Source organism: Mus pahari, chromosome 9 (genome assembly GCF_900095145.1).
Source record: "Mus pahari chromosome 9, PAHARI_EIJ_v1.1, whole genome shotgun sequence".
Classification (NCBI taxonomy): Eukaryota; Metazoa; Chordata; class Mammalia; order Rodentia; family Muridae; genus Mus; species Mus pahari.
Window position 1 is genome coordinate 40,205,776 of NC_034598.1, and position 11,797 is coordinate 40,217,572.

The 11,797-nt window shown below is 51.7% G+C and overlaps 1 protein-coding gene across 2 annotated transcripts; it reads right to left on the reverse strand.

Moving 5' to 3' along the window:
- Positions 1-694: 694 nt before the first annotated feature.
- On the reverse strand, positions 695-11,734 carry Gucd1 (guanylyl cyclase domain containing 1). Of its 2 annotated transcripts, XM_021204540.1 has the most exons (6): positions 11,501-11,734; positions 6,236-6,320; positions 5,107-5,272; positions 3,935-4,026; positions 3,495-3,736; positions 695-2,860 (listed from the first exon to the last, which is right to left on the reverse strand). In XM_021204540.1, exons 1-6 carry the CDS (start codon positions 11,541-11,543, stop codon positions 2,769-2,771), a joined length of 720 nt encoding a protein of 239 aa, XP_021060199.1. In that variant the 5' UTR covers positions 11,544-11,734; the 3' UTR covers positions 695-2,768. The 2 variants fall into 2 exon arrangements, with proteins under 2 accessions (XP_021060199.1, XP_021060205.1); XM_021204546.2 differs by lacking the exon at positions 3,495-3,736 and having other exon boundaries at positions 699-2,860; positions 11,501-11,673.
- Between the last annotated feature and the right edge of the window lie 63 nt (positions 11,735-11,797).

Genomic DNA, 11,797 nt, shown 5'->3' on the forward strand with positions numbered 1-11,797 from the left:
CACGCCCGGCTTGCTGGGCACTTTCAGTTCAGGACAGTGTTGTCTGAACTTTGCTCAGAACGTGCTAATTATAAAGAAGCCCGGACAAAGGACCCGACAGGACAATGAGGCGCGGGAGTCCAAGAAGGTTCCAGGTCTCCTTTTTTTTAGCTGCTGGTGGTAGAATAGCTGGGCAGGGATGGGGTCGGTGGGTGGGTGGGTGGTTAACTTGCTCATGACTTCCGGAAGGAACTGGATTGATGAATCTCTCACTCAGCCTGTAAAAACTGAATTTTGTCTCAGATTATCTATCAGTCACCTCCTCTGGTGAAGGTGTCAGAATGTTATGTCAAAAGTCCAGGAGACCTGTTATCTGGCTGCAGGTCGAGGCAAAGGAAACAGAAAGGTTGGTGTCCCCCACTGTACCCCCTGGCTTCCTTCCTATAGACATACTACCTCCCTCACCTCAGCCAAGTGTCCCATCTTCTTTAAGAGTCGGTCTGAGTTCTGAAATGTGTAGCTGCTGTCTATCCCGGCCTTGTCCAGCATCAAGACCTGGTTGAGAGCTTGAAGGCAGAAAATGAAATTCCAGTCCCAGCTAAAACTAGATACAGCATTCCAAGGACCTGGTTCCAAGCAGTCAAGACAAAGATTTGGGGAGACAGGAACTCTGCAGGTTAATAGGGCTTTCATGACGGCTGGACAAAGGGTGCTGCCACTGCACGGTGAGAATATTTATTGAGAATGGCTCATTACAAACAAAATATATTTGTGTATAAAATCCTCTGCTATGCAAAAGATCCCTTTCATCCTCCCGTGGCTAGAGTGATCAGGACCATCTAGAGCTTCCTTCCGTGTGGCCTCAGAGCCTACACTGGGCTGCATGGGAGCCGAGAAGTCTGAGTGTCACGTGCTATGGTAAATATCTGATGACAAGATTCCTCTAGCCCAATTCACGGCTCTTGCAGTATAACACAGTGTGCCTCGTGCCCCGCTTCAGGCAGGTGATCTCGAAGGCAGTGGCTTTCTTGTTATTCTTACAGACAAGTGGACCCGAGAACTCATGACTTGCCCTGAGAAGCCATCATCTAGGTCCAGGAACTGAGTATGTTTTAAATGTCCTAGAGGATGAAGATGACTACCTTCTGTGGAGGCCGCTTCCCACGAGCACTCCCGGGGAAGGGTGTGTGCCACGCCTCATCCCATCTGTTCACTGGGAAGGTTTTACTTCTCCCTATCACTTGGTCTCACAGGTAAACCAGATCCTCCTCGGAGGACACCTACACCCATAGCTGCTATGTGGCACTCCTGAGCTTAGATCCAGAGTTGCTTGGGGCCCTGACCACCTAGCATTAAGGCAATGGAAATGAGACCAGACTGAAACCAATACTACTTTCTGAAACCCAGAGTAGCTGCCTAGCCGACATCACCTCCTTCAGCTCAAGGCTTCATCTATCATTGATGAATAATATGGGTGACTGGTCTTGACTGCTCTTGTAAACACAGACCATCTCTGTCCCCCAGACGACCATGAGGGGGCAGCTAGTGGTAGGGGAAGCAGCTACTGCCACATCATGCCTTGAGTACTGAAAGTCAAGGCCCCTGGAGGACAGTGATGGTGAGAGGCCACTGGGGGTACCATTTATTCTTCACCACGGAGAGCCCATGAGGAGTGGGCTCCCTGGTCTCTTCAGAAATGACCCATTCGCTTATCTTTGGTGCAGCTTCAGCATACAGACTGCTGGCCAGGCCAGGCCAGCCATCTTTTTAAGAAAGAACTCGGACTGGCCTATGTGCCCCGTGTAAAGAAGGGCTAGTGGTGTCAAAGTACCTATATCTATTCTGGTCTGACTCCCCACACAGTGGAAACTGAAGTCTCGCTCCCAAGAGCAAAACAACACACATTAACTAGCTCTAGTTGATGCTACCTGCTGTGCTGTGTGACTCGGACACTGCCTTTCAAGACAGAAGAGACCCAGAATTCTGTGCAAACGCTCCTGGTGTGCACTCCAGGGTGGGTGGGAAGCTGCCTGTTTTAGGGGCACGGGCCCTCTAGCACCCATCCTCAAATAGCTCCCAGAGTTAGAGGGTAGGTCTTGCTGTGGGAAGCCAAGCTGGTATCAGGAGGCCTTGTGGATGCAGGGTCTCTGGGGAGTCTCTTGTCAACTCCTTGTTCCTAAGACATTCTCTTCTGTTCCCATCCATTTGGCCCTGCCCACTCCTAAAAGCTTTCCATTGTACAGGTGGTACCTGGAGGCTAAGAAGGCATCAGCATCCCAGGGGTCAGAGAGCCTCAGAGTGGCTGTGAGGTATGCTTATGCTGCCTGACTGCAAGACCTAGTGAGCAGTCCCAGAGACCTGAGTCCATTGGAGGCAGGAGAGAGCAATGCTGCCTTCCACTATGGGGCTTAGCGTGGCCCAGAGCCACAGGCCTGGATTTGCAGTGCTCATCCCAAACACACTTGTCTTCCAGGGTTCCTGCCTCGGGCACAGCTGGAGGCAGACTTGAGGTCTTCCTCTGGGAACAGCTGGAGGCAGATGTTGGGGTCTTGAGAGATACTCCCCTTAGATGCTCTTCAGTTGTCTCCAGCAACTACAAGGTGTTTAGGGCAAATGGCATGATGACACTGGTGGGCAAAGCAGTCACAGAGTTCCCAAGAGCTTTGTCAAACAGGCTGAGGCTACAGTTCTGAACCCCAGCGCCAGCTGCCCTGGGCGTGGGCATCCTGAGTGGGCCTGGCTGAGATAGAACATAGGGTCTGAGGACCTGGCACGCCAGGCTCCTGCTGTCAGCTGTCCAGGTAGACAAAAAGGATGTCCTCATCTGTGCCGTAGCTAGTTCTGGCCTCCTCAAAGTTACTGATGCTGGTGCTGCACATCCCTGCTGGGCGCGGTAAAGAACAGAGACGGATCGGTGGGTTGGGCAGATACCCACTGCTGGTACTCAGGGGGACTGGATGGGGTCTGGGTTCTACCTGCCTTGTCACCTCTCAACTTCCCTAAGGAACCTTTCCTGCCCATTCTGGCCTTCTCGTGGTAAGTCTTTCTTTTGACTCCTTCGCAGGTTAGCAGATAGAGAGAGCAAGGCCCAAAGGGAAGAGCAGTATGTCCCAGGACATGTGTCCTGGTCTGCTCAGAGAAGCCCTCCTCCAGACCAGGGCAGTCAGTGAGGACAGTGGACAGTCTACAGCAACTCTAGCCAGGCTCTGTAGCTTGTGTGCTGGCTAGCCCGTGAAGCCCAGGAGAGAGGCCCGTGGAATGGAAGTTATCAAGGTGGGGAGCTGAGCAGTAGAGAGAACCTGGCAGTGTGGGAGGAGAGGTAGCTGGCAGCCAGGACGGCAGCTGGTTTGTCTATATGACCTGAGGGGCAAGCCCTGATGACAGAACCCCAGGAGGAGTGGGGGCTTTGGAGACAGACATCGGCCATACAAGCTTCAAAGGGAGGAAGCCATGAGGTCTGGGCCTAGGGGACAGTGAACAAAGACCACCCTGGCCCACCTGCCCCTGGCACTCACGGTCAGCATAGGCTGGGTTGTTATAGAAGATGCAGCCGGTAGCCCTGTTATAGCCACGCAGGACGATGAAGTGGCCCTGGTAGTCAGGGGTGCGGCAGAAGCAGCGGTGGCCACTGGGAGTGAAGCAGCAGTACTTGACAGGGCTGGAGCACAGGTCGCAGTGTAGCACCCCAGAATTCACCAATACAATGGCCACGTGGCCCTGCGCCAGGTGTGCTTGGATGTCCTGCACACTCACTGTGCTGTGGGCAGGAGGGAGGTCAGCCGGTGCCAGTGTGGCCTTGTCCCCATCTCCCAGACTGATGTCCCCAGTTTGCACCCACTCCCCAGTGCGACAAGACGTAAGGACTTGGCTTGTCTGCCCTCAGCCCTGAGCTCCCTGCAAGTGGCAATGTCCTGCCATGTCTCTGTGACCAGGAGAGAGGGGTGGGAAGGCTCACCATTTCTCCACTTGCACCTTGCAGGCCTTGGCCTGTGCAAACAGCTGGTTCACTCGGGTCTCCTCTGTGTCAAAGTGCTTCCTGTAGAAGGACTGGAGAGAGAAGGACAGACTGCAGTCACCCACCCTGGATGTGCACACTCCATTTAAATGAAACAAACACCGTCTTATAGGAGTAAGAACATACAGGAGCCCTACCGATGGGCAGGTGACTTTACCCAGCATGTCTAGAAAGAAATCCAGGTCTGCCCCTGGCTGGGGAGTGGATAGGACCACACAGGGGCATGAAGAAGATGCTCAAGAGATGAAGAAGTGTAGATTCGGAGTAGCTCCCAGAGGACTAAGCAGCCATTCTCTGGTAGAGAGGAGCCGAAGCCTAAAGCAAAAGAGCGAGCGAGGCAGGCGAGGCCACCCTCCTAACCCCCGCCAGGAAGGCTCAGCCACCCAGTGCAGCCAAGTGTGATTCACAGGACACACTCTGCTCGGTGCTGGGGCCTTGTGTGACCAGAGAGAGACCCAGGAGGCAGGCCAAAGACATTCTGTTCCCAGGTCCCCTTTTCTGTCTTAAGATTTAGTAGCCTTCTTTACCTGGCATGGAAGGTTCAAACAAGAATTAGGCTGACTGCCACTGGCCACCATGTGATAGCAGTTCTGCCAACGAGGCCAGCAGAGAATACTCTGCCAAGCCTTGGCGCCAGGGCCAAGATCGCCTCAAGGGCAGGTAAGCCTGGATCTGGCTTTACGAGAGACTGGAACAAACTGGTGTGTTGGCACTGCCATCGCGATGGCTTTAGTTTTCTAGAGAAGAAGAGAGAAAGGCAGAAAAGCAGAGAGACAGCTAATAATATGTTCTTCTCCCAGAATGCCAATTACCCTGATGAGAAGGAAGAAAACAAGGCAGTGGTAGTCACGTGATCAGCGTACTCTGCGGCCTTCGACCTGCCCTGCCCTACAGTGGAGAAAGATGCAGAAAGGCAGACAGACATCAGGACTCAGGGTGTATATACCCCACACAGGCTAGACCTCAAGGCCACCTGTCTGTCATCTGCCTGCCAACGCCACCGGTGTCTGTACCCCTGTGCATGTACTCGAGTGCCCAGGCTTTGACCACTCCCTCCTGTAGCTGTGATAACTGGGTAGCCTCTAAGGCCCACCCAGCGGCCAGCTGCTCACCTGGTTCTTGTAACCCTTGTCAACACCCAGAGTCTGGGTACAGAAGCGGTGTCTCACACCAAAGTGGCGCATCAGGTAGGCCAGGTCAATGGTCCAGATGCTCCTGGTCAGCTGCAGCTCCTGCAGGGCATTTTCAAACTCCCTGTCGTGGAGCTGGCCCAGGTACCTGAGGGCAAGAGGCAAAGGGGTTAGCTTGTTCTTGAAGCAAAGCCAGACCAAGCCACTCCCTCCCCCCATGAGTGCCACCGTCACTGCTTACACTTCTTTTTTTTTTTTTTCCTCGAGACAGGGTTTCTCTGTATAGCCCTGGCTGTCCTGGAACTTACTTTGTAGACCAGGCTGGCCTCGAACTCAGAAATCCGCCTGCCTCTGTCTCCCAAGTGCTGAGATTAAAGCCCAAGTGCTGAGATTAAAGGCGTGTGCCACTACGCCGGCTACTGCTTACACTTCTAATCCTTTTTCATGAACCCCCATGGTGTGCCCCATGGGCTTGAGTACAACCTGAGGCTTTCAGGGCTCAGGCAGCCTGGGCTGTCTGGCCCCCAGAGTGAAGGGCCTGGATCTTCATTTTTGCATCTCTTATGAACTATGTGAACCTGGGGAAGTTGCTGCTCTCTCTGGCCTCACTGACTGCGTATAGGAGATGAAATGCTTTGGATCATGGAAGTGGTTTTCAAAACTGCAAGCACGAGACACTCTGTTAAGGTCTAGCTTTCCCAGAATCCTAGTATGTAAGATCACAAAGGAGAACTGATCTGGGCCTCTAGACAACCAGTTAAAAACTCTTGCCGAAGGTAACAAGGTACCAGTCCTTTCTGGCTCAAACTATCAGGTCCTATATTTATGCAGTATCCCAGTGGGCTGATACCCAAGGAGTAGAAGATGCACCAGCTACCCAACCTCAACACCTGGGGCTTCTTTGTCCATCCCAAGCTCCCAGGCATCACCTGAGTGAACACACTTGGGCAGCCTGACCCACCCTTTGTCCGTATTTCAAATATGACAAGGCCTGAATGGAAGCTGGGCCTCTTCTAGGGTTCAAACAAAGCCAACCCACACAGATGCTGGCCCTATCCTGGTTACTTCCTGTTTCATCCCTGAGCCACGCACAGCAGGTGTGGACACTCACCGAAGCACCATCCTGGAGCAGGCCAGGCCACAGTCCCAGTGATATAGCTGCTGGATGATGGGCACAGGCAGCTGCACAAAGTCCCCTGCAAAGAAACGCGAGTGAGGTCGCAGACTCTGCACAGTGCCCACCAATGCCACTCCCCACAGAAGCACCATGACAGCCTGCACGGAAACTCTCTAGGATCTCAGGGGCCTTCCCACAGCTCGCTCTTCTTACACCACCAGCATGTTCTCCTTCTTACCAGCCAGTAAGTCCTACCCAGGATCTTCCTGGGCATTGGTCCCCACTTTACAACAAAGCAGTGTTAGCTGCTGCCCCGGCGTGTCCAGTTTCCTTCGAGTCACCAGTGCCCACTCTGGGCGGCACTGCCATGACCACTCACATTTGGGGGAGGTGTCTCTGCACACATGCTTTTGGCTCCCTAGAAGCTAATGCCCACCCTGGGACCTCACTCTTCTAAGGTGCTGCCCCTCTCAGCAGTGTCCCAAGAGGTCTACCTGGCTCAGGTTCCCAGGGTGAGCAAATGGGCAGCCCGTGACTGGGAGGAGGGAAGTGTCACACAGGCTAGGGAAGTGGACTGCTCCTCCAAACTCCAGCTAGCACTGTCCCTGGGCAAACCTCTTGGCCTGTCCATTCTGAGCTGTGAAGCGGGGCAGAAAGAACCACACCTAGGCATTCTGGTACCACTGGCTGACGGGAGGGGCTAGGCAACTAACTATTCTCCTCACTGGATCGAGTTTGGCTATTTCCAGTTTCAGTTTTTCCAAGAGCCTGGCACACGTGCCACGGCAGTGACCAGTAACATGGCAGGGTGCTGCTGTCCCAGTGCATAGCGAGAGCTTAGGTCAGGAAAGCAATGAGGTGTACCGCAGAGAAAATAACAACGGAGGGCAAAGGCAAACTACATTCCCTGAGGCTCTGAAGGTAAAACAAGCTGACACGTGGTCTGGTCTGCAGGAGCTTAGTTCGTGAACGAATATGCACAAAGTTCAGCCTATGGGGCATGGTGGCACAAATTTATAATCACAAGGCTTGGGAGGCTGAGACAGGAGCATAAGTAAGGCTAGTCTGGCTAGAGAGGAAGCTCTCTCTCTCTCTCTCTCTCTCACTCACACACACACACACACACACACACACACACAAGGAGGGAAGAGAAGGAAATTCAGAGTTTAAAAAACCAGGAGGGACTTCTTTATGCTGGTCACCACTTTACTTACTGACACATGAAAATCCAGTCAACAAGAATTCCCCTTTGTGGATTTCAAGGCTCTCCCCTGGGCCAGGTAACCAGCTCTGTACAGAGCCTACCAGGACTGTCCCTTTCCTACCACTCCCTCTGTGTGTGTCAGAGGAGAGGGCCATTCACTAGCCAGAGGCCTGATGTCTTGAGTCTTAACCTTTGGCTCTCCTATATCCTCAGGGACTGGCTGAAAGGCCACTGTTTCTAGGGCTTTCCCTAACCCCAGGCGGGTCATTCCCCATCCCTCTTGTGTAATCCTTTAAACCTGAGTTCACACTTAAGGTAACAGGATGTAGATTTTAATCTAGTCTTTACTCCAAGAACTGCTAAGCCCAAGTCTTTCCAAGGCCCTTGGCCTTTTAACATCTTGTAGATCCAATCTTGCCTGTCCCCTTCCCAAATCCCGATCCTGCACACAGGATCTAATCCTTAGAGTCCTTGGGATGGGCAGATGGCTCAGTGGATAAAGAGCTCAAGCAGGATGACCCCAGTTCAGACACCCAGAACCTGCAGGCACCCTGTAATCCCACCAAGCGGGTGGAGGCAGGAAGTCTCTAGAGTGAGTGCGCTAAGCAGACTAAGAGAAACAGCAAACTCAAGGTAGAGTAAGAGACTGCCTCAACATATAGGAAGACACCTGAAGTCAGCCTTGGGCTTCCACATACATGCATACGCATGCACTCATATACATGAGAACACACACACGCACTACCCCTACCCTACACTTAACCTTACCCTTAAACTTAACCTTATCCCTTACATTAGCACTAATCCACTACCCACCCCTACCACTATCCCAACAAACTCTAAACTCCAACCCCAACCCCAATCCCAAACCCTGTCCCCAATATCCTCTTCTGTCCTCTGAGAGCAGAGAGCACACATTGGTATACAGTCAGACCCACGAGCAAACAAAACAAAACAAAAACCCCTCATGCACACAAGATAGAAATCTTTAAATAAATAAAAGAAAGAGATTGGGAAGGAAGTAATTGCTCAATTGTGAGGGTCTGAGGCTGGGTCTTATAAAGGGTCAGGAAACACTAACCTAGGCTTGCTTTCCCTTAGCTTCCTTTCTAGTTGGAATGATGACTGCTCCTGACAAACTTAACTTAGGGGCAAAGGCTTATTTTAGCTCACAATTCCAGTTTGCACCGATCATTTCTGGGATGTCACATTGGTTGGAGACAGCCAGTCATATCATCTCCAAAATCAGGAAAAGACAGCAAAGAGTATGCACAAGCATCGGTCCTTCCCCTCCTTATCAGTCTGGGGCCCAACCCACATTGGGGTGGGTCTTCCCAGCTCAACTAACCCATTGAGAAAATCCCTCTCTCAGAAAACAAAAAACAAAAAAAATAAAAAAAAGAAAGAAAGAAAAAGAAAATTCCTCATAGGCAGCACTAAACAGCTCCTTACTAAGTAAGACTCCTTTCCCACATGATTATAGATTCTATCAGGTTGACAATTAAAAAGAAATAGCTGGAGCTTGCTCAGCAGCTAAAAAGTACTTGATGCTTCTGCAAAGGACCCAGGCATAGTTGAGGTCCAAGCACCCACACAGTCTTAGAGCTAGCTGTCTGCTGTTCACTCCACTTCAGGGGATTCTGACATTCTCTTTCAGCACCTGCATGCAGACAAAACACTCAAGACACATACAATCTGATCGTGTAAATCTTAGGAAGCTAACAACCATAGGCCTCTTTTTTCTTTATCTTTCTCATGCTCTGCTGTTAGAGAACACATTCCTTGCCCCTTTCCTCTCTTCCCACCATGTGGACATATCTAGAGAGAGTCTGTAAGGAATGGATAGATCTTGTACTGAACTTGCCAGCATCTTGATCTTCGAATTCTCAGTCCCCCAGAACTGTGAGAAAATAAATTCCTAGTGCTTATACATTTCTCAGCTGTACGAACGGATAAAGACAGCGGAGAACTGGCTGTTTCCTGGCCTAGTGTCTGATGCTTAGAACTCACTGTTACACTTGAGGCTGGGGGGTGTAGCACTTGTCTAGCACTGTCTAGGACCTGGGTTCAATCCCCAGTGCTACAAATTTAACGGAAAAAAAAAATGGGGAAAAAAGTCACAATTATTGAGGTGACATAAACCTTGGTCTCCAGGGACTTATATGCTAAAACAGTTCTTTCAAAATATGCTAGAGGAAAACTCTCTGCAGGGTGTGGCTCTATCAAGATGGGTGTCTTCCCTTTTCAGAACCCTTACTGAGGCTATAAATGGCTCTGATCTACTCAGGGTGATTGCTAGCCAGGTTTTGTTTTTATCTAACCATTGGTCTGGAATGATGCTTTCTCATGTCTACTATCCAAATCCTCTGTGTTCATTCATGTTCCTCTTTCTCTCCCTCTCCCTCTTTCTCTGCCCTTCAACATGCTCATAGTGGGCACATCTGCTTTCTCCCTGGTCAGCCTGAGAATTCTGTCACGGGCATGTAGGGCCAGGGCTTCCTTAGCCTTCCCCCCTACGCTGTTGAAAAGGTTTGGGGTTGATTTTAGTTTTTGAAAGCTCTTATCTACCCTTTGAAATATCTGTTTGTCACTATGAGTGCCCATTAGTTCTAGGCCTCCAGATCATAACCCTCTGTTGGAGGCTACCTCCTTACTCTGTGGCCTGAGCTCTGCTTCTAATTAGTTGGGCTATGCCCTCTAAACTGTGGTATAGGACAGTTACTCCTCAGGGTCCTAAGAGACTCGGTGTCTCTCCTCTTTCACTCAGCCTTAGAATCCCTACATTCCGAGGCCTCACAAGGCAAACATCCCTGCTTAACTATCCTGATCTTACTTAGCACAGGGAAGACGTTTTCTGGGGCTAGGTGATAAGGGGAGAAGCAGCCATGGTATTTGTCCTGATAACAGCTTTGGCATTCAGAGCCCAAAACTGCTTTGGCTATTGATGCCTTAAGCCAAGACAGTCCTCTACCTGAAAGCTAGGATCTGCTTTGGAGAAAGCCATGGCCTAGCTTCAGCTGTCTGGTTGTCACAAGAGAAAGCAGAGAGCCAACTCTTCCTGGTTCTTTAACCCTCTCAGCCTGTCTGCTCACCTCAAAAGGTACCGAACACAGCAGTTGCCTACTTCACTGGGATTTATGAAGATTAATTCTATGCTATCTATAAACACTTTAACACTGCATCTACCTCTTAGCGCCCTACACAAGTGAGCCATTATCTGCTGAGGCCAAGATAGGGGCAATGAACTAGTCAAAGTTCAGAGCGGTAGCTAACTGGAGAAGTAAATATGTAACCCCAGTACAGGTCCAAGCTCAGCTCCTCCAGGTTACAACCAGAAGGAACCACTCCCTGAACGTGATGCCACTCTCCAACTGACACTAAAGATTTTGAGTCCCACAAACCTTTGACCCCTCCCCTGAGATGGCACCTAAACTGTTTACAGTTTATTAATATCAACTCTTGCGTCTTAAGCTCCACCATAACTTCCCGCTGTCCCCACTTCGTGAGTAAGCAAAGGGGCTCGGGTTTCCTCAGGGCAGAGGGAACCAGTAAGCAAGTAACCAAAACAGTACCAAGACTAAAGCGCTGAGTGTGGGAAGCCAGAGAAAACGACGTTCCCCTTTGCTGGGTGCTCCCAGGCCATTCTTTCCCCCTCTTTCCCGCCCCTTTGCTGAGTGCTTTCAAGCCATTCTTTTCCCCCTCTTTCTCGGCCTCAGGCTTTCCACAGTTTCCCGGAGAACAGGATCACCCAACGTGCTTCAAGCAGGGCTATTCGATTCTGGGCAAGGTTGTGCCTTTTTGCCCCTTGGACTTTTCCACTTGACGGCTCTCAGAACTCCCTGGGCTTCAAGCCCCGGGAGACTCAGAAACAACCCTAAGTGGAGGACAGGAGATGCGAAGGAATATCCACCTAGCTAGGACCCACGAGATGCTCCAGGCTGGGCTGAGACCGCAGACCACACAAGGTCGCGCGCGGCCAGACCCTGCCCGGCTCTAGGGCGGAGTCCCCCTCGGTTCCCCCGGTTGAAGGCAAGGCCCTTAAGAGAGGCACTGACCGGGCTCGAGTGGCTGCCCCGCTGCCTCTGCCTCCGTCCTCATGACCCGGATGGCGCAGGGCGCCCATGGCCCCGGCCTGGAGCTGATTGCAGCGGCGACTTCTGCTGGGCAGCGAGCGCGGCCAGTGAGCGCAGAGTTCCTCCTCCGCCGCCGCCGCCGCCGCCGCCGCCGCCGACACCGCCACCGCGGTTCAGAGCCGGGTAGGCGGTGGCTAGGCCGCCGCAAGCCACGCCTAATCCCTTCCAGGTCTGGGCGCTGGAAACCCGCCCCTTCCATAAACCACGCCTCTTCCCTTC